This window comes from Tyto alba, unplaced genomic scaffold (assembly GCF_018691265.1).
Source record: "Tyto alba isolate M040663 unplaced genomic scaffold, T.alba_DEE_v4.0 Super-Scaffold_18, whole genome shotgun sequence".
Classification (NCBI taxonomy): Eukaryota; Metazoa; Chordata; class Aves; order Strigiformes; family Tytonidae; genus Tyto; species Tyto alba.
Genome location: NW_024881280.1, coordinates 23,471,800 through 23,493,905, shown reverse-complemented (window position 1 = coordinate 23,493,905; position 22,106 = coordinate 23,471,800). Strand labels below are relative to the sequence as shown.

The window sequence follows — 22,106 nt, the reverse complement described above, 5'->3', positions numbered from 1 at the left end:
TCCCTGACCGCGGCGGCGTCCTTCGCTGATCCACTCCGCCAGGAGCTGGCGGCGGTTGGCCTCGCGCCGAGGCCGTTGTGGGGCCGCCTCACCCCGCCCCCGGGCGCTGAGGGGGTGAGAGCGGGGCCGGGGGGAGGGACGGGCGGCGGTGGAGAGGCGAGCGCGGCTGCGGTTCTCCGCTGCCCCTCTCTGCCTCTCGGTACCCCCCACGGACGGCGCGCCGGGTCCCCGGAGAGGGCGAGCGGCGCTTGCGGAGCTGCACGGGGAGCTCTGCGTGAGGGGTGCGAGGGAGAATTGCCGGCCCCTTCGAATAACGCTAAGAAACCAGTAGGCATCAAGGACGAGAAAACAGGGCTCTCTCTCCCATAAACAGCTTACTCGGTATCCCACACCCATTCCCAAGCCTGCTTTATCCCTTTCTCAGGCAAATTACAGCAGATGCTCTTTGGCCTGAATGAGGCAGTGTGAATTTATGTGAGGACGTTGAGGTGAAGACGAGAGGAAAGCAGCTCACTGCGCGGGACTTGGTAATACTTAACTCAGTATTTTTGATACAAATGGAAGTGGAAGCCTTTTTGAGTTTTGCCTCCTCGTGGCTGGAGTTTGGTTTGGTTTTGTTAAGTTTGAGAACCGTATTTGTTAGTAAGGAGCGTAGATTCTGGCCATTTAGCCTGAAGGCACCAACGATGTGTACTCAAAGCCTGAGCAGGAAAGTAATCACAGAAGTCTCTGAATAGCAGGAAAACTGACAAAAGTATGTTTATGAGGGTAAATGCAATAAATAAAAGTGTTTTCAGGCTTTTAATTTTATTTTTTTTTTCTCCACTCAGAGAATTGCTTTAAGGAACATGGAGGAGTGAGCTCCCTGCAGTTTCTTGAGTTTCTCATCTATCTGATTTTGACATGATCAAATGTTTGGTGGAAGATGTGCGAGCCAGGCTGCGTTCTGGAGTGACTATCAGCTCACTGGGGCAGTGTGTTGAGGAGCTTGTCCTCAACAGCATCGATGCCAAAGCAACATGTGTAGCTATAAGGGTGGATTTGGAAGCTTTTAAGATCCAGGTTGTGGACAACGGCTCTGGGATGGGGAGAGAGGACTTAAATGCAATGGGAAAGCGGTACTTCACCAGCAAGTGCAGCTCGGTGGGAGACTTGGAGAACCTGATGTTTTACGGCTTTAGAGGGGAGGCTGTGGCAAGCATAGCCAACCTGGCCAGCGTGGTGGAAATTTCATCTAAGACCAGCAGGACAGCAAAAACATTTGTGAAACTGTTTCACAATGGGCAACCACTGGAAGTCTGTGAAGGTGAATTGAGCAGGCCAAGTGGTGGAACTACAGTCACCGTGTGTAATCTGTTCCATCAGTTACCAGTGAGGAGAAGGTGTATGGATCCTGTGTTGGAATTTGAGAGAGTGAGACAGAAAGTAGAGGCAGTTTCACTGATGCATCCCTCTGTTTCATTTTCTTTAAGGAATGATGTTTCTTGTTCTATGGTGCTTCAGCTTCCTAAGACAAGAGATGTATACTCTCGGTTTTGTCAAATTTATGGACTGGGCAGATCCCAGAAGTTACGAGAAATAAATCATAAGTCTGGGGGATTTGAGATAAGTGGTTATATCAGTACTGAAGGACATTACAATAAGAATATGCAGTTCTTATATGTGAATAGAAGGCTTGTTTTAAAGACAAGACTGCATAAACTAATTGATTTTTTATTAAGAAAAGAAAGTGTCATTTGCAAGGCAAAAAGTGGCCCTGCGAGCAGACAGCCTAGTTCAAGTCCTGGTCACCATCGCTGTGGCCCAGAGTTGTACGGGATCTTTATTCTCAACGTGACCTGTGCGTACAGTGACTATGATGTGTGTCTGGAACCTTCAAAGACTCTGATTGAATTCCAGAACTGGGATGTTCTTCTAACTTGCATAGAGGAAGGAGTGAAAATATTTTTGAAACGGGAACATTTATTTATTGAACCGTGTAGTGAAGACATCAGAGAATTTAATGAAGATAACGACTTTTGTTTGTATAACGCTCCGGTTCTAAAGCCCTCACTCTCTGACAAGAAGAACATCCAAGACAGTTTTAAGAAAGCATATGATGAAATTGTGGATTCCTATGAAATGTGTAACTTGCAATCAAAAGACGTCAAAAGGAAATCTGTTTCTGGAAAAAATTCTTCAAGTCTTATAGAATCAAATAAAAATCTACAGGAAACTGAAATTGCCCCAAATCAGAAGACTGCTGAACTATCTGATCCATGTAGAAACAATAAAGCAGAGATTCCACTGCCCAGCAAAGATGACACAGCTTCTGATTTTGTTATATCAAATATCTCAGAGCAGGAGCCAAAAGACACTAACAGTTCCCAAAAAGCGTCTGATACTCATCTGAAACCTTCAGAAGATCTTTGTTCCTCTTTCAGTGGAGGGGCCAGATCAGAAATACAAAAAATAAACAGCTGTGGTGACCTGCAGCATTGTGCAGAGAATTACATAAAAGGTGTGGGAAGCCAGCAAGGCAAAATAGTGCAGAAAAGCAATATGGTCCATATCTTAAATAATGATGTTATTCAGTCACGGTCTGAGAGAGAAGACCCTACTGAAACAGCAATGGGACCTGAAACTGTCTCTGGGAGTTCACTGATGAGACTGTGTAATACAAGAAGAGGAGACAGGGAAACAGCTGGAGTGATAGATGATGCTGGAAGAGGGAGTGTTAGTTCAATACCATTAAAATTGTGTTCTGCAGGCCTCACAACACATGTTGTGCAAAGTGAGCCCTCACATGAATGTGAACAAACAGAAACAAATCTTACATTAAATGCGCAGTGTAGGCCCGGTCCTGCCAGTGCCAAGGATATTTTTGGCCACAAAGTGAATTTTCCGATTCAGTCTTTAAATGCTAAGGATATGTCCAGTAATACAAATAAAGAATATACACCTCCTTATGCCAGGGAAGTATGCATGATTGATGGTAATAAGCGGTCAGAGAACAAAACTTTGTCAAATCAGGTGAGTAAGGGGATAGCTATGTCTATTGCCACTGGTAAAAGACATTATGAGACATCAAATGTTACAGAATTGCCAGTGGCAACTTCAGATATTCCTCACAGTAAAGTTACAAAAAGCACTAGAAGACAAATAGCTGTGCCAAGATCTCAGCCCTCTAAGAAGCTGAGCTTGTCCACACAGCTGGGTTCGTTAGAAAAATTCAGGAGATTTTATGGGAGAGTCAAATGCATACTACCAACACCACTGTCAGAGCAAAGTGTTCTTAATTCACAAGCTAATTGTGACTTTTCAAAGAATGAGAATGACACTCACGGTAACTTGAGCACTTGTGAAACTCCAACTGTGGAAGATACAGATTCTAATAATAGTAGCCACGTTTTTGTTTCTTTGAAAGAGACTTTATTTTGCAGTGGAGAAACTTCACAGGACAAACGAGCCCTTTGTCAGAGTCCTTTGACATTGTCTGATTACTCTGAGGTTAGTAAAAAAAATACAACTTGTAGAAGATCTCCAGGATCTTTATCATGCAAACTGTTCAGAATGAGAAGTGACCACAAAGAAGTGGAACAACTTGGTGAACATTTACAAACAGATTCAAGTAGAAAAGATGACTACTCTTTTGACTTTGAATCTTCAAATAATGATTTTTCGTATAATGCTTATCAAACATGTAAATCCTTGGTGGAAGAAATGAGGGAATGTAATTACAGCATTTCTAAAGGGGATGCATGCTGGCAAGCAAACAATATGAGAGCAGAGTCCATAAAAAGTACTGTCAGCCCATCACCACTCAGCAGCATAGAAGGGGAGTACACAGTCTCTTCAAGCAGTGTTTTTTCATTACCTGCTCAAAAGGATTGTGCTGACATCTGTAAAGATAAAAGTACATTAGATGAATCCTCAGAACAAAATCTGAAAAATACTGAGGTTCCCCATATGACCTTCCTAAGTAACTTGGAATTCTCTGCAGACAACGCAAGCACAGGCAATCCCAGGAATGATTTGCGTTGTTCTGACTGGCTGCAAGATTTTGATGTTTCATCAGGTAAGACAGTATACATCAATAAAGCAACTGGACTGAGCACCTACAACACTCCTCCTACTGAAGGATTTCAAGCTGCCTGCATTCAAGATATAACAACAATGGCTGTGAATGTTGTTACAGAGAGTGGTAAGTGGGGGGTGGAAGGGGGGTGGTTGTAAAAATGGGATGAGGAAAACCATTTGTATTCTGTTAAGTGCATAAAATATCTTGCTGGCAGCACCTGACAGTTTATAGTGAGATAGCCACTGCCTGACATGTAATAGCTGTGTAGGAACCAGGAGAGTGTCGGGAACTATGGAGACAGTAAAACATTAACATTCAAGCTATTAAAACATATTTTTTAATAAAACAGTGAAAAGAAATGTCAGCAACTTGTCAATTAACAGACAGCTGCCTAGTTTTCACTGGGCATCATGACATTTACTGTGACCACAGTTATGTTTAATTGTTGTATATAAAGTGAGAAACATACTTCAAAGTAAGCATACCAGAAAAATATTGTGGTTTTTACAATTTTGTCCTAAACAGTTATGTTTCTAAGAATATGTTGTTACTGAGAGCCGCATATTAAAATGATCTTTTTTCAACCTCCATACAAAATTTAAAACAACCCTTGAAAAATTAACAAGAATCTCACTCTTCCTTGAGAAAGTGTAGTCTTGTTTCCACAGGTTTTGGAAGGCTGTTCCTTCCTGCTTAGCTTTGTAGGAGATGTTGTATAGTGTTGGTGGTTTGATGGTGTAGTTTTTCCAGGGGTGACAGAACACTACACTGGATTGTTTTTTCAGGGGTGTGGTGTTCATGAGTCTTCACTGATCTATCTGTTTAGTTTGGCTTTCTGATTCCTCCTGATCTGGCTCTGCAGGATAGTGTCTTTGATAGTTTTCCCTTCCATGGATATATCTGTGTTCAGAGTTGTTCTTTGTTCTGCCTATAGGCAGATTTTACGAGCAAAGATGCAGCCATTCCACATGTAGACATAATTCAAAACATAATTTATTTGAATTTGAAAAAACCAAATTCTCTCTGGATAGTTCTCCTGTGAAATATTTGTCTAATCAATTATGATAGCCTCTGGTTTGTTACATTTTTGTCTGTTACTTCCTTCTTTATCACCAGTCATAGAAATGCTGGTGTGGTAGGTGTTTCAATTGTTAAGATATTCCCTTTTAAATATAATAATTGATGGCAGTAGTGCTTAATATTTATTGTGTTCCATTGAAGTAAGTTTGTTACAAGGAGAAAAACATCTCTGTTTTTATTAGGTAAAATTACTTGCAAACGCAAATCTACACTCCTTGACTAACAATTTCTGTGGTTTACCGATTTCAGTTGGCCACAGTGCTGTTTAGGAGCCAACCAAAGTACTGAGATGTGAAGCTTGACCTTCTGTCCCAAATGTTTGGATAGTGCATTCATTTATATGAAGAGAATACCTCACATTCCCTTATGCTTTCAGATGATGTATAGTCTGTAGTCTTGGAAGTCGTATATCATGTTGCGTCTTTATACCTCCAATGGCATTGCTCTTTCTTAGCCTTATCATTGGTGTTACTCTCCACTGTATCAACGGTGCCACTCTTTTTTAACTGTCACCGGTGTTACTCTTTGGTGAGATGTCTACTGCAACTTTTTTGCTTTTCTTAGCTTGAAGGTTGGGCCTCCCATACCTTCACAAGGTGTTTAAACTGAGGCTAGACCCTATAGATCTTAGATTTTCAAAATTCAACAAACATGTTCTTTCACGAGTTTTTCAAGCAAAAGATATTAATTCTTTTTAGCCATAGGAATAAACATAACTCAGTCCTAACACAGCATTCATCTCTCTTGATGTTGAGCACTGTTTTGGACTGTGGTCATCTGCTACTTTTCCAGTCACAAGCCATGTGCACAACAGAAATGCTAGATTTTGTAGGCTAGATGCAGGCATCTTTGTACTAATTAAACTGATTGCTACAGGAAAATTTATAAAGCTTAATTTCACCATCATATGCCTTTCTCAATAATTTAATGCTATGCATTTGTAGTGGGTTAACATCCCAGTTCAACTTAGTCTTTATTGTTATGCCAGCTATGTTTGCATTTTTTGTCACTTCTATTATATTATTGACTCGTATGTCATTACACTAGTATATTTTAATGATTTAATTGAGGTACGTGAAAGTAAATACTCAAGTGTGGTAATTGTATGTGGTTTGCACGTATGAAGTAGATACATCAGGACCTTTTCTGATGTTAATTGTCAGAGAAATCGTATTAATAATATCTCTGCCAGCTCTGAATTCTCACTGGCCTTTGGGCAAGAAAATCACAGCTTTATGAACAATGTATATGCTGAACAGGGATTTTCCCTGCAACAAGAATCAGGGAAATGACTCTTCGTTTATTACATGTATAAAATACTGGACTTCCATTCATATGTATGATAGATACTTCTGTGAACTTGAGAGATAATATCTTTGCATGACAATAGCTATAAAAGTGAGTTCCTCAGGGGTCAGTATTGGGACCAGTGCTGTTTAACATCTTTGCTGGTGACATGGACAGTGGGATTGAGCGCACCCTCAGCAAGTTTGCCAACGACACCAAGCTGTGTGTTGCAGTTGACGTGCTGGAGGGAAGAGATGCCATTCAGAGGGACCTTGGCAGGCTGGAGAGGTGGGCCTGTGCAAACCTCATGAAATTCAACAAGGCCGAGTGCAAGGTCCTGCACATGCGTTGGGGCAATCCCAAGCACAAATACAGGCTGGGCAGAGATTGGATTGAGAGCAGTCTTGAGGAGAAGGACTTGCAGATGTTGGTTGACAAGAAGCTCGACATGACCCAGCAATGTGCACTCACAGCCCAGAAAGCCAACCGTATCCTGGGCTGCATCAAAAGAAGCGTGACAGGCAGGTCAAGGGAGGTGATTCTGCAGCTCTACTCGTGAGACCCCACCTGCAGTGCTGAATTCATCTCTGGGGCCCCCAACACAAGAAGGACATGGACCTGCTTGAGTGAGTCCAGAGATGGGACACAAGATGATTAGAGGGCTGGAGCACCTCTCCTACGAAGACTGGCTGAGAGAGTTGTGGTTGTTCAGCGTGGAGAAGAAAAGGATCCAGAGAGACCTTATAGCAACCTGCTGGTACTCAAAGCAGGCCTACAGAAAAGATGGGGAGAGGCTCTTTATCAGGGAATGTAGTGTTATGACAAGGGGTAATGGCTTTAAATTGAAAGAGGGTAGATTTTTATTAGATTTAAGGAAGAAATTCTTCACTGGTGAGGCGCTGGAACAGGTTGCCCAGAGGGGTTGTGGCTGCCCCCTCCCTGGAAGTGTTCAAGGACAGGTTGGACGGGGCTTTGAGCAACCTGATCTAGTGGAAGGTGTCCCTGACCATGGCAGGGGGTTGGAACTAGATCGTCTTTAAGGTCCCTTCCAACCCAAACATTCTATGATTCTATGATTGAAAAGTTCTGTCCAGAAAGTCTGAATTAGGCAGCATTCTTCAATGTGCCGTGGTTTACCAGGAACTGCATCAGGCCATGTTGTCCTCTGCTCTGGGTTTTGTGACAATGGTGAGTTGTCTCTCCCATGCTGGGCTGTCAGTTTGGATTCTTGAAAGGATTCTCAGTCCCCAGGGTAGGACCATCACTGGTCCTTACTGGAATGGAGCCAACAGTCAGGAGTCTATGGATTGGCCTAGGATCTCATAGAGCCTTTTCACACTGAGCTTATCAGCACACAGCTGCTTTTCTTTGGCGTTATCACTCTGCCACTTTTCCTGAATGCACACCCTTAATTTCTCAGTAGAAAGGAACTTTATTAATTCATTATTATTTCACAAAGAATAGAAGTCTGAATTGTACCAAAGGAAGGGTGAAATGTTTACCACTGTGCTGGAAATCTGAGCCACTTTTCTTAATAATCTTGATAACAGTGTAGGTTTGTAATATCATTAAATCATTTCTGGGTGGGTAGGAACACGTTGTTAGGCTAACTCTGATATCTCATGTGGTCTCACTGACTTGTAGTTTTAAGTTTTACAAGTTCCTGATAACTGTATTAAGTATTGATAGGAATGGTGATAGACGGACAGTTTTGCCACTCCTTAGTAGAGGGAATTCAAGAGTGTTTTGATATCTGAGAGCCTACTGTATGCCTCTTCTTTTTCTTTGGGGATAACACTTTTGATTGCACTAATTCAGAAAATAATTGGTACATATTTAAAGCAGCAGCCAATTTTTAAGGAGTCCCACAGAACCCATGGCAATATTTTAAAATACATTTCCTGATACAGGTGTGTCTGATAATTCTCAGCTTTTTACATACGTGTTGTTATTTCTCAGTGTTAGACTGCAAAATCTGTGGGATACTCTAATTTGTACAGAGCTAAGCACATGCTCATTTATGAGAATATAATAATTGTATAGCTTTTTGTAATTTTGCATGCTGTTGAATCTGCAGCAGTAAATTTATATTGTGTTTAGGGATTCAGTTCAGATGCCATCCCTTTAGAAGTGAGATTCTGCTACCCTTCCTTCCTAGACCTCGAAACAAGAAGACTCTAGCAAGCCAGGATCCAAGAGGTAGGGCCAGCTTTCCAGGACACAGTGTTCTGTGGTAAAAACAAATCAAAGAATTCTCCCAGATGTCCCAACAGGAACCCAGAATTACTCAAGGTCTATTAACAATGGGACCGTGTGAGTCATCTCAAACCTAGAACTGGAGAAAAAAAATCTTTTAGGGTTGAAGGCAGGTTAGGGGATACTTATTTACAGGATGAAATACTCAGTTCTTTGTTGAATTATGTCAGTAGTTTAAAGAATAATTACCTACTCCCTTCTTTGTACTCGTTCCAACCCTGGAATGTGAAAAATAGCTTCAATCCTCACAATTTTTTTTTGCGGTGGAAAGGATGAAATCATCTTTTTGGTATGTGGCTTTGTCCAGAGGGAGTGGGTAGCTAAACAGGTCTTTCTTTTCCTCTCCCTCTCCATTTCCAGGGCCTGTTGAATTGTGCTGCAGCATGTTTAGAAGTCAGAAAGCTCCACAGTGTCCTTCCTAGTTAAAGCAGACAATAAAGAAGTCCAGTCTCATGTTCCGTTATTTATTTGTACATTCTCCCCTTTTCATGAAGGAAAAAAAACCACAAACAAAATGTGTGAGGTAGAGGTACCCAATGCACCTCCTATTGACAGGTGGTGGTACTCTCTGTATTATCTGTGTGTTCTTTCCTAGATGCTGAAGGGGAGTCTCTCCAGTCATTGCTGTCAGAATGGGATAATCCTGTTTTTGTTCCCTGCCCAGAGGTAAGTATTCTCTCATATCTCATGCTAAAATAGGAATAATTTTAGCCTTCTGTTATTTTCTGACATGGGGAGCAAAATTGCAAATATTGTAATAATTGCATATAAATTATTCAGCTATATATTAGCCTACGGGCTTGGTAGTTATGTGTTTTTATAGACTGTTTATATGTAAGTCCTTGTTGTGGATTTATTCAAAGTCAGAGAAGCAGGTATCAGGCTAATCTTTTCCCTTATGTCATTTCAGAAGTAAAACATTGTAAGCTGCCTTTCCTTTTACAGAGACAGTCATATTAAAATTAAAAGTTAAAGGATGGCAAAATCGTAATGTAGTGTCTGTCCTCTTTGTGGACCGAGTTAAAATAACCCAACTTTCTTCTCTGGGATGTAATGAGTCTTAGAAGTGTATTTTACTATAGTTGTTTTTATAGCCTGGGAGGATTATAGCATGTGAGAGGGAAACAATGTTGGAGCTTTTGGAAAAACTTCCTTTGTTGTCATGAAGTAGCATTATCTTTCATCATCATGTTGTGTGTGTGTAAACATATCTGTGTAACCATTTCCACCTGCAAACAATAGGGACGGAGTAGCAAACCACCTGCTGGTCAGATTCTGAAAAGGAACAGTTCTGTTCAGTTGTTGCTGTGACATGTGCTCTGACTCATTTCATCTTTGTAATGCAATCCATTGAGACCTCACGTAGGCTGGTAATTAACTTCAGGTTTTCTGATCAAACTTGAAATCATCTCAGTGCATTGAAGTTAGCAGGTAATATTCAGATGGGAAAGTATATGGCGATGGAAGCAGAGGGATTGCTGGATAGTATCTTTAGCTAGTGCTATTCTTGTGTAGAAGGTTTGGTTTGTCAAAATACAGAGTTATTTACATTTTTTCTTAAAGCTGGTTTGTTGGGAGCGTATGTGTTTGGGGTTTTTTTGCCATATCCTTTATAGCCTGCTTGATCTGTAATTCTGTTTTTACAGATTGCTGTTGATGTGACCAGCACTCAGGCTGACAATCTGGCTGTGAAAATTCACAATATCTTGTATCCTTATCGTTTCACCAAAGACATGGTTCACTCAATGCAGGTACAATATGATCTATTACTACTTTTCACCCCCGAATTCCCACTCAGCAGATGGGATTTGCTGATGTTTCTGCCTGGTGGGAAAGAGGTATCCAGGGAAATATTTCATGTCCCTAATTTTCACAAGCACAAACACAATTCTTGTTTGCTGTGTGATACCAGCAGACACGTATGTCATGCTAGATCTCAGTATCATCTCATGGTCAATGAGCTATCAGCAAGTGACTAAAATTCCTTGACTGTATAGTTAAATCAAAGCAGGAGGGCAGCCCTGTTACTGCTGCTTAAGAACACTGTTAACTAAATGATATTTCAGTGACCAGTTTTATATATTTATTGTAGGCATTTGCTCAGTTCACATTCCTCTAAAATCTGTGTCCTCTATCTTACATTTTTATTGAGCTTAGAAATCTAATTCTTCAGCAGAGTGATTTCAAAAGCAAATCCCAGATTTTGTGGAAAGACTTGAAATTTCACTTTAAGATTTACATCTGCCTAAAAAGTGATTCTTAAAAATGGCATCATAGCACCAAGTTTAATTGTTTTAGTGCTTCTTTATCAAATGTTTTGAATGTTAGCTTAAAAGCTAATGTAAATGTATGGCTTCAAATTACATTCTTTGATGGTTTGCCTGGATAGCAATGCTGAAGTGGATTCTCTCCCTTTCTTGCATCCCAATGACAAAAGGCTTCCAGGCCCAGTTAGCATTATTCTCATGCAATCAGGTTGCTGACTTTGAGATCTCAGGTTCTGACATGTGTGGGGCATGGTAATGTTGATCTCCAGGGGGGACAAGGATCCGAATGATTCCCTTATTTATGTTGTGTGATGGGAGTAAATAAAGTTATTCCAATAAACAGATTTCGTTTCAAAAAGACAGGAGAGGATAGCTGGAAAATGAAAGGTACCATTTTTCTGTTCACTCATGATAAGAACTGTTCTTTAAAACTTACTGAGTGGTTCTGTGATTAATTTTACCTGCGTTATGTTTTCCTTTGTATGTTTTAAGAAGGTAAAGCTAGAAGAGGTTACCACTTCCCATCTCTGAAGAAGCTAAATACTGCCTTCAGTACCCTATAGAAATTTTGAGAATCTCTAGAAAAGACCAAAAGCACAAAGTGTTGCATCATGCCACAGGAAAAGAATAAAAAGCATCATTAATGCCTTGCATCCCTGCAAAGAAATAGGATCTTCTATTCATTTTTACCTAGGAAGTGAACAATGTACATGTGAGACAGAGAATTCAGAGTGAGCTCTATCTGTGTGACTTGGGGAGAAATTTCTCCCTAACACATCTGTTAATTTAAATCTAACAATAATATACTGAAAGCATTGTGCATCCCTCCTGAGTATTCCTTGTATCTCTGGTTGATTTGTGATGCTTGAGGGGAAGGTGGAATCAAGTCACAGAGGCAAATTATACATCAGAAAATGAGGGGGGAAAAAAAAGTGCTTCCTGGCTCCTACAGATTATCAGCACAAATCCTTAGCATAGGGCAGGTTAAAAAAGGTTGTTTATATTCTCTTTTGGTGATACCAGCAAATCAAATACTCATAGTCACTGTGCACAGCTTTAATTCCCAACTCAAGGAGGCTTCTACACAACCATTTAATCCATCTGTAAATTTCCAGCTCCACCTTAGAACAATTAGAGCTCTTGCCCTTATGACTCTGAAAAAATTGATCCAGAGTTATTTTCTTGGGTATTTTGAAACTTTCTCTTAGTTCCAGACTAAACTGTTTCATGACCAATTTATGGTCATTTGACCTTCTGCCAGTATTGTCTTTTAGCTCAAATAGTTGTTGACTTTTCCATATTTAGTCCCCACTGTATTTATAAAGAATAATTATATACCTTCTCAGTCTCAGTTTTGGTAGGCCAAGTTCTTTAAACCTTCGGGATTAGAAAATATGTAGTTTCCCCTAATCCTCCTACTAGCTATTTGTTGCACTTGATCCGTTTTGTTGTTTTCTTTTGATTGTTTACCTTTATTTTTAAAATAATTTTACCACTGGGTGACAATTTTTCTGAGTATCTTACAGGTTCTTCAGCAAGTGGACAATAAATTTATCGCTTGTTTAATCAACACAAGAAATGAAATGGATAAAAAGGCAGGTAAGAGTGGTTATTACCATGAAGTTGAGGTGGCTGTCAAGTGCAGTTAGACTGCAGAGGGAACACTGTCCCGTTTGTATTCTCTTCTTGCCTTGGGATGATATCGTGAGTTAGAGGAAAATGTTAGTCTTCACTTGAAATTTCCTGGATCTTCTTTATCTTTATTTTGGACGTTGTTGAATGTTCCTACTGCCTTCAGATTAGTGTTATAAAAATAGATTGTACTCAAATTGCTAACATCTTTTGGACTGTTCACAGTGTCTGGACATACTCGAAGCTTGCTGAAGCTGTACAAAAAACACATTCAAAACCAGTAGGTTTTGTAACATTTTTAAAGACTGTGTTAAACAGAACAGTTTGTGGGTGACCTCAGCTCTGCTTCTGAATGTAGATGAAGATGTAAATAGGCAAGAGTTAACTCAGTCTGATTACCTTAATTTAAATGTGAAGTTGGATCACTGGATTTCTGTTCTGTAGTGACTTTATGTTCTGCCAAAACAGCCTCCTCCTCACTTTATTTCTGTAAAACTGGCTGATAGTTATCTTCTAAATGTGGCCTCTAGGGAGTGGCCATTCTTTCCAACCTGTGCAGTCATCTGGTACAAAGTTGTCTATTTCTTATTTGTTGTGGTACATTTTTAGATGGAAACCTCCTGATTTTGGTGGACCAACATGCAGCTCATGAACGGATCCGCTTGGAGCAGCTTATTGCAGGTGATGATTCAGATGGTCTTAGGGAAAAAAGATAATCAGTGCACAGAAAAGTACAAATGAGCTGTCTGGGATGTATGGAACCAATAGGATATTAATTTGTCATCTTTATCCTGATCCCTAGGAGAGTGCAGACATTCAGTATCTGTAGCAGTCATAGTATTGGCAGCTGAAAATTGTTCTACAGTGTTTCCAAAAATAGATGATATACTCCTTACCCACAGAACTATCAAACTAAAATAGTCCTGACATAATAAAAGAGCAGGAAGACTGATAGGAAAAACAATGAAGAGGAAGTAGAACAACATCAATAAGATTATGTGGTTATGCTGTGAAGAATAAGTCATGGGATGCAGAGTAAAGAGCATAGTTCATTTGGTTCCTTTTTAGCTGAATGCTGTGCTTAAAGCCTAACATTTCCACAATCTAAGACTGTTTTCAAAAGGATAATAGTCTTCTCTGTAAGCTCATTAGCCATTGGTTTCAGTATTAAAAAGCACAATAGCCACCCATCACGTACTTAAAAATCATTGACCTTCTCTTTCATGAATAAATTCTGCGTAGTTCCTGCAGAGGGGGTTCCAGGAGCTCTGCTCCTTTTGGTCAGGTACTGAAAAAAAGTTAAAGACTGAAGGGAGAAGTGCTTAATGAATAGTATTTTAATGCCATTTATGTCAGACTTCTTTGTGGAAAAATTGCTCTCTGTGAGTTGGACTAAATATATCAGTAGTTTTTTTTAGCTATTTAGGGTGACTCTTTTTTGGAACTGGTGGGAAAATACAAAGTGGCATTAACCAGCCCTTCCCTAGAGACTAGGTGTCTGGTTTGTGACATTCCCAGTCCCCCACAAGTTTCAGGAGAAGGCATTCTGTGGTCACTTTTTAATCCAAACAGAGGATTACATGCCAAACCATAGGGTCATTAAGGGTAATGCCTGCGTAAATATTCTAAGAGAGGATACTTGTAAACGATTCATTCACAGATTCCTATGAGAAGAAAGCTGCAGCATGCGGCAAGAAGAAATTACTGTCCTCTTCCATCTCTCCCCCTTTGGAGATTGAAGTTACAGAAGAACAAAGCAGATTTCTACGGTTAGTAATGGCCAATAGCTCTAAACTTTTGGGGATTTCTGTGTTGACCAGGAAGATCTCTATATTTCTAGGTTACCATGAAGCTCAGGAAAGAAGCTGTTGATTCTTTCCTAATCCAAGACCAATTGGCTCTATCTGTGCTGACAAACACAGGTGTGTTTCTCAGGCACATCATTAAAACATCTCAAGACAAAACCCTGTGGTGTGCCAAGTCTGTGCCTTTCCAGTATGCTCTGGTTTCCCTGGGAAAGTAAACCCTCGTGTGGGCCAGCAGAATGCCAAAGCAGTCTCCAGCAGATCCTACTGTCTGGGGCTCAGGATTTGGGAGTGCACATGGGGGTGCAGTGCCCATAGTGTCAATCTAGTCACTGATTTAATAGGTACTGTTTGAGAAGAGAAGGATGGGGTAAGGAAAGTTTGTATTGTGAATCCTTCAAAAATGCATTCCTTAATCCTAGGTGTCTGCCAAGGGTAACTAATGAACACTGTTTCACAAATGTTTCAGAATGGTGGCCTAGTTACTATTAGAATATTTAACTTTTGTACTGCAAGAGTTTAGATACGGATTTGTTGTTAGACTTGCAGACCTATCGGACACTAATCAAACTTTTTTCCCCAAAGTCCCTGTCTGTCACCTGCCACATGCATTTGTGGGTTTCTTTTCCCCTGCATTGTTGTTCTTTTTCAGGTGAAGTTCTGTCTTAACATTCACAGGACTACCTCATTATTCTCAAACTGCTCTTTTTGTGATGCCTGTGCCAAACTCAACAGCTTTTAAATCACTCCTTGTTAAGATTGTTGCCTATTACAGGGATATGCTTGTTTGGTGGAAGGCCCTTTTTGGGTGTATTCCAATCATAACAGTACCACTGCTGTATCCGTTTGGTAACTCTTTTGTGTGACAATGGCCAATACCAGAAATTCCAAAGGAAAGTGTAAAGCACTATTATGTTCCACCTGCCTTAGGGTAAAATGTGAGAACATAACTATTTCTGTTCGTAGTTCAGTAATATTTGTATGCCTTTGTTTTTCCCACCTTTTAATGATGTTCTTGCTAACATCACAATATTTGTAATGCCTCTTGTTTGATTGTGAATTATTTTTGCACTCATCTTTGAATGTCTTCCATTTCTAATATATCTACTTTTGAGACTGGATGGCCAAAATTGAATACAGTGTACCAAGTGAGGGTATCCTATTGATTTGTACAGTAGCTTTGCAGATGTGCCCATATTTTCTGTCTATTATATCCACACCTGATACTTTTAGCCACTGCTGCTTGCATGAACTGCTTGTTTATTGAATCACCATGACACTGAAACACAGAGTGGTAGGTGGGGGTTTGTTTGTTTGTTTTTTTTTGATATTTATGTATAAACCAACAGAATGTACAAATAAGTCAAATTATTCCTGATAATTTGCATTTATGTATCTTTAGGAGCAGTGAATTCAGTTTTTCTGTCTGTTTTTCATTATACCTTTTTCATTCATTCTACTGATTTCATGCATTATTTTTCTACTTGTTTTACGTTCTGATTGAGTTAAATGTCGTCTTTAGTCTCAGCTAAATAATTTTGTGTTACCTACAAATTTGTCTGCTTGACCATATTCCTTCTTTTCCACCATCATTAATAAACAATTATGAAGGTACAGATCACAACTCATGTCATGTTGAATACTGACCAACTGTTGGCAGCATACCTTTTCTCCATAGTCTCTAAATCATGACAGATATTACTTGTCTATCCATGACAACTTTTTGCATTTTCATTTCTAGCCACTTTTAAGAGATGGCATCAAAGGCTTTTTGAAAGACCAGATAAATTCTGTGAGCTATTTTTCTTCATCAGCTATATCACAAACAGGCTAAAAAAATCAGAGTGGCATGGTTTTCTTTTAAAAACACTGGTTAAATGGTTCAGTATAGTGGGATGCCACTTGTGATTTTCAGTTATCAAGATAATTGATTCAGGAACCTTACTGGTGCTGGCTTACTTGTGCTTTTATTGTGTTGCTCTTTAATTTATCAGTATTTATTGGCAGTTTGTCTCTTTACAATCACTCTGTGAGACTGTCCTTACTAAAAAGGTACAAATTAGAAGTACTATGTAAAAATGTAAATTATGTTGGTATTGTTGCTGGCAGAGTATGACTGTATTCTGTGATAAAGTTTGATGTAATGATATAAATTAACTTCCCTAAAAGACCTTCCTCTTCAGCTATGCTAGCTATTTAATAGTTCAGCTGGACCTCTGGTTCACCTGCAGCTTTGATTCTGTTATTTGTCTACTAAGCATTGTAGTAATGCATTGTTCTGTTGACTCTCTTGAACTTCCTTCTTCTTTTTTTCCCTTAAAAAAAAAGGCCTGATCAACTTCAATAGCTGCTTGGATTCTGTCATTTCACCACAATGGGCTTTTTCTGTTTTTCTCTGTTCTTGCTGAACGCTCTACATGTCTTCTTTTTTTGAGTAGAATTACATAAGTAATCTCCATATGGAGACTAGCAACTATTATTCTCATGACTGATTTTAGTAAATTTAGATTAGCTTCTTTTTTGTTCAAAGACTCTCTTTTCTGAAATTGACCTTCACCACCCTTGTTTTAAATGAATATTCCCTGAGTTAATAAAATAAACTATATATTGTTACATTTGTTTTCATTTTGAAGACAAGTTCTCATCTGACTGCGTAGTACCATTTTTGTGTGTATTTTTCCACCCATGGGGAGACATATGTCAGAATAACTAGAGGTTGTTCTTTCCTAGGCTCTCTTTGCTTAATAGGATATAAAGTTAATTAAACCAACATACATTCCTTACAGTATTTTTTCCATTGTAAGTATTTGCTTTTATGTGTCAATTGAAATCACAGATTTTTAGGTTAAAGGAGTCTTTATGCTGCATAATTTCAATATTTGGAGTGTTTGTGTTTTGAGCCAGACACCTTGTGCATCTCTGGAAAAATAGATTTATGAATTTAGACATAAAGCTTCTCTCCACATAATACAGGAGCTCTTAGATCTTACGGTTGTGGAAAATGAAATATGCACAGTTGATTGGAGTGAAAAAATATAGCTGAATGTAGGCTGAAAGGGCAAAAGTACTCGGAGTCTCATGATTCATGGATTTTGAGATTGGAAACTGTTGCAGGAAGAAACATATATGGGGACTACAGAAATATTTACATATGCTGTGTAGACATAGCTGCTATGGTTGATGTCTTATTTCTGGTATTTTTTTTTCCTCAGATGCTGCTACAAAAATCTGGAGGACTTGGGTCTTGAATTATCATTTCCTGAGACCAACAGCTCCTTGATTCTAGTGAGGAAAGTACCACAGTGTTTTATAGAAAGAGAAGCCAATGAATTACGACGGAAAAGACAACCTGTCACTAAAAGCATTGTGGAGGTCAGCTGTGGATATGGGTGAAACTGTGATACTGGGTCTTGTTCTGTGCTAATGGCCCATGGCATTAGAGTATCTCTGTTATGAGGGAACCAATGAAGTCCTTTGGCAAATGTGAGTGCCATCCCTTTTAGTAGCTAAATAGTCCCACAACTGAAATCCCTGAACTATAACAGAAACAGGAGACTGTTTCAGACTTCGACTAGTGGGGAAGCTAAGAAAAATAGTGTGCAGTACAGACATTTCAACAATTCACCGCTCATGAATGCTTGAATGAACAGTAAAATTATTAATATTGCTGATACAGAAATACTGGTCAGGATTTAAAGTTGTTTTTGTGAAATCTCTACATGGGCAGTGCAGCTTTCTAAAAGCTGCTGTTCCAGATGTTCTGCAGTTTGAGGAAGAAATTGTTGAACTGATTACTTGGGAGTTTCCATTGTAAACAATTCTCCACAATCATAACTGGTTCAAGGACTCCTTAAAAATTTTCTGGAGTACCATATTCAGCCACTAGACTGAGTCATTGTGAATCAGTCCTGTCTTGCCATACATCTCTCTTGATATGAAAAGAAGAAACAGAGAAGATGATTCATCTGATTAAGTTTTCTTTTCCATCCTTGATATAATCGGGAAGAACTCAAACTGCACTCTTCTGGTGTGACTGGGGAGCCAAGAGCACCAAAAGTGGTAGATGTGAATTGGGTCTGTGCCTCACAAATGCTCATTCTTAACTGACACCTCAAGATCTCATGAGCATTTTGGCAGATCTATTCTGATATGTTTGATTATGGATTCATTGCATTTTAGACATCAGAAAATAAATCCACATGGACTGTTATCTGAAGAAGGGCAGGAAGCTGTTCAAAGCTAACATGCATTCATTGCACTCTGAGGTGTAAGAGTTCCATTATGCCCATTCTACAGATAGCAAACTGATGAAGAGAGAAAACAAGTGATTAGTCTAAAGTCTGGTAAGATACTTGTGAAAGGTCAGGACTTTCACCTGGATCTTTCACACTGTGGTCAGTGTACTAGCAACAGCATCATTTTTCCTGGTTCTGGCAGTTACACAGCAAATTATACACAGATGTGGACAGAACAGGGTATGGGCAATAAAAGGGGGAAACAGCAACTGATACTACTTTTTTTTTTTTTTCCCAGGAGCTTATTCAAGAACAAGTTGAGGTGAGTTGCTGTCTATTTCTAAAGTTGTCTATAATAATGCAAAGCTTACTGCATCAGCCAAAGGGAGTAAGTGTATTAAGCCTCAAATGAGAGAGGTAGACTAGATAATCCACTAGCGTTTCCTCATTTTTAGTTTCCTTTGTGTTACAGGTCTTCCTTTTTCTCATATTAAATGGAAAGTAAGATGATGTTCCTTTACTTATTTTAGCTAGTGCAGACCACAGGAGGAGGAGCACGAGGGACACTGCCTCTGACGCTTCTGAAGGTGTTAGCTTCCCAGGCCTGTCATGGTAGGGAAACTGTACTTCTATTTTCTTTCATTCTTTATTTTTTTTTTAACCTTTCTGTCTCTGCATAACATCCTCCCTGGACAGTGGTTTCAGAATGTGTTTGCAGGAATTCCAGGATTACACACAGTGTGTTTCATAGGGATGAGGAAATAATGGTCTTTTCATGGACAGCACTGTGAGGGACAAGCAAAACTACTGATTTATTCATGTATAGGCCTAACGTACTTTCCAGCCCTCACATGAAACATAGATAGAATGCAATTCTGAGATGCACTCATCTATGTGAGCTCAAAACCATTCAAATAACAGCTATGTGAAGGGACAAAGGGAGGTGCTGGAATCTGCTTGAAAACAAACAGGAAAGAAGACTTGAACACTCTTCCCAGAAAGCATTTTTTAGTTCATATAAGTATCAAAAATGTTAGTTTAAGTGTGCCTGTGACCTTTTAAGTATTTTTGGAAGGAGTGCAGTCAGAATTTACATCTTCTAAGGGACTATGGCTTTCCAATACTTGGAAATGAGCAGACCTTACAGGTGTAGACTGCAGTAGCTCTAGCCTCTTGTGGCAGTTCCTGTGCCATGTACAGTATTAACAAGATTATGCTGAAGGGGTAAATGTGAACCAAACGCATCTATTTTCAGAGTGTCACTGCATTCTACAAATGGCAGATAATATATATAATTTTTTTATATCTAAATAAAGTCCCACAGCTGAAAGACAGATTGCAGATGGTCTTGTTTATCTGTGAAGGCTAAAGATTGCAAACACCTCTGAAATGACTCCCTGATGTTCTGCTTGGATTTCCTCTGGATGCCATGAAGTACTCACTTGTGAGAAAGGACTTAGTGGCAGGGCTAGCATTTGCTCTTGGAACTGATGCCTGTCAGTGGCAGGCACATTGAATTGATAAAGCATTTAGAACTGATATTAGCTATTGTCTTGGTTTAATACTTTTTGATTTGTGAACTGGTTGCATCTTCAGCTGTAACACACACACATACACAAATAAAAAAGGGGGAAAAAAAAAAAGTCATTTGCTTCTTGTAGTGTCATCTGAAAAGCCAAAAACTAATAATCTTTTAATTCATTAGACTTGAGAGAGGTGGAAATTTAGGCCACAGAAAGCTGATCCTTATGCAGCAGGCTGGTTAATTGAGCTAAGACCTAAATCTGCCATACTGCAGCCTCCCAGCTAAGCTTTGGGAGCTGCCTCATTTTCTGTGAAAACCACAGCTGTGGAGGGAAGTCTGCTGGGTGGTTTGAATTCTCTTCGGCAGCACGTGTAAGAATTTGTATCTTTTTTTCAGGAGCTATTAAGTTTAATGAGCATTTGACTTTGGAGGAGAGCTGCAGGCTTATTGAAGCTTTGTCATCTTGCCAGCTGCCCTTCCAGTGTGCTCATGGAAGACCTTCCATGATGCCTCTTGCAGACATAGATCATCTGCAGCAGGAAAAGCAGGTACTGTGTTAGGGACAGAGATGCCTCTGATAATCCACCCTCTGGACTATCAGAGGTGTGGCATGTACACATGTTGTGTGTTAGAACTAGAATGGGCCAGTTTGAAGCCATCACCACTGGCTGTATCTTACTTTAATTTTTACATAGTGGTTACTAAATTACTAAATAAAACTTTAGAACATTAAACTTCTGTCCTGCAAACACTTTAGCAAGGATCTTGCCACACTTCATTTGATGGTCACGTTGACTTGAATGGAGTCTGCTAGTTATTAAAGTTAAGCATGTATTTAAAGTATTAGCAGTTTTTAAGCATGAAAACTTGGCAAATGTGTGAAATCTGATATTCTACTAATGGCAAAGATGCTAATTATACAAATGCCTACTTCCCCAAAGCTTAAGATGATATAAAATGGGGAAAGATAGCAAAGAAACAGCAACATTTAAATTTTAAAATTACTCCTTCTCTTTTGCTATTACTGTGCTATATTAAATTATGAAATTGCATTCTGTTGAAAGTCAGGTGGGACTTTGAATTAGATATTAAAAATACTTGGGAATGACTGTATTAGAGCAAAGAGTATGGAAGCATTGAAGCTCATTTACTTAGTTATGATTTAGTGCTTCTTATTTTCCTCCCTCCAGCCTAAACCTAATATGGGTAGACTGCGGAAGATGTCACGAGCATGGCACCTATTTGGAAAAAAAAGACCCTAATCAAAAAAAGTTACAACAACTAGAAGTGTTGGTATGATCCAGGTCTCCCTGTTGTTAGACAGCAATACCCTGTGCGTAGCAGTTTCTGAGCCGATGCAGTCACCGAAGTTCTGCACCAAGTACTGACCTCAGCAGCAGAGACCAGCCAGGAGAAGATGGCAGGAGCCCACCCTTGTAGCCTGGAGAAGCATCTTCAACATTAAGGAATTACATTGTGAACCTGGGCCTTATGTCAGTGCTTGACTGTCAGAGGCAAGAAGTTGCAGCCACTTGTGGTTACTAAAGTGCTTCTTCTCTGCAAGCACGCCATGGTTCTGCATAATAGAGGAGACTTTTAATTAACGTATTTTATAGTGCTTTGAAGATGGGGAGGTATTTATTAATAAAATTACACTGAACTCTTCTTGGGCTTATGGTAATGGTTGGAATGAGGACTGACCAGCTCCATGGTACCTATAGGCCAACTTAGGATCAAAACCCATTCTTTTTATTTAACTAGGCAACGAATGATACACCCAGCTGTTTTCTCCAGCTCCCTGCAGTTTGCATTCTTGAGTGAGATTTCTAAATCTTAGCACAGCTCCACGTTCTCAGGGTACAGAAACTAACCCCCACAGAAATAATTAAATAGGCCACAGCATTTTTTACAATAGGCAGACTTTTTTAACATGTCCCAGTTCTATTTTGTGTCCCAGTC

The 22,106-nt window shown here is 39.6% G+C and overlaps 1 protein-coding gene across 6 annotated transcripts; it reads left to right on the top strand.

Moving 5' to 3' along the window:
• Nucleotides 1–2: 2 nt before the first annotated feature.
• On the top strand, nt 3–21,812 carry MLH3 (mutL homolog 3). 6 transcript variants are annotated; one of them, XM_042790722.1, is made up of 14 exons: nt 17–114; nt 425–527; nt 831–4,183; nt 8,528–8,626; nt 9,279–9,349; nt 10,330–10,434; nt 12,477–12,549; nt 13,192–13,263; nt 14,243–14,351; nt 17,600–17,759; nt 18,921–18,944; nt 19,153–19,234; nt 20,544–20,695; nt 21,338–21,812. In XM_042790722.1, the coding sequence occupies exons 3-14, from the start codon at nt 904–906 to the stop codon at nt 21,407–21,409; spliced, it is 4,299 nt and encodes a 1,432-aa protein (XP_042646656.1). In that variant the 5' UTR covers nt 17–114; nt 425–527; nt 831–903; the 3' UTR covers nt 21,410–21,812. The 6 variants fall into 6 exon arrangements, with proteins under 6 accessions (XP_042646654.1, XP_042646656.1, XP_042646657.1 ...); XM_042790720.1 differs by lacking the exon at nt 425–527 and having other exon boundaries at nt 3–114; XM_042790723.1 differs by lacking the exons at nt 17–114; nt 425–527 and adding an exon at nt 122–327.
• The last annotated feature ends 294 nt before the right edge of the window (nt 21,813–22,106 follow it).

Coding starts and splice junctions, on each gene's coding strand:
- MLH3 (XM_042790720.1), top strand. CDS start 904: ATGATCAAATGTTTGGTGGAAGATGTGCGAGCCAGGCTGCGTTCTGGA. Junction 4,184..8,527: donor GAATGTTGTTACAGAGAGTG/GTAAGTGGGGGG, acceptor TATTGTGTTTAG/GGATTCAGTTCAGATGCCAT. Junction 18,945..19,152: donor TTATTCAAGAACAAGTTGAG/GTGAGTTGCTGT, acceptor TACTTATTTTAG/CTAGTGCAGACCACAGGAGG.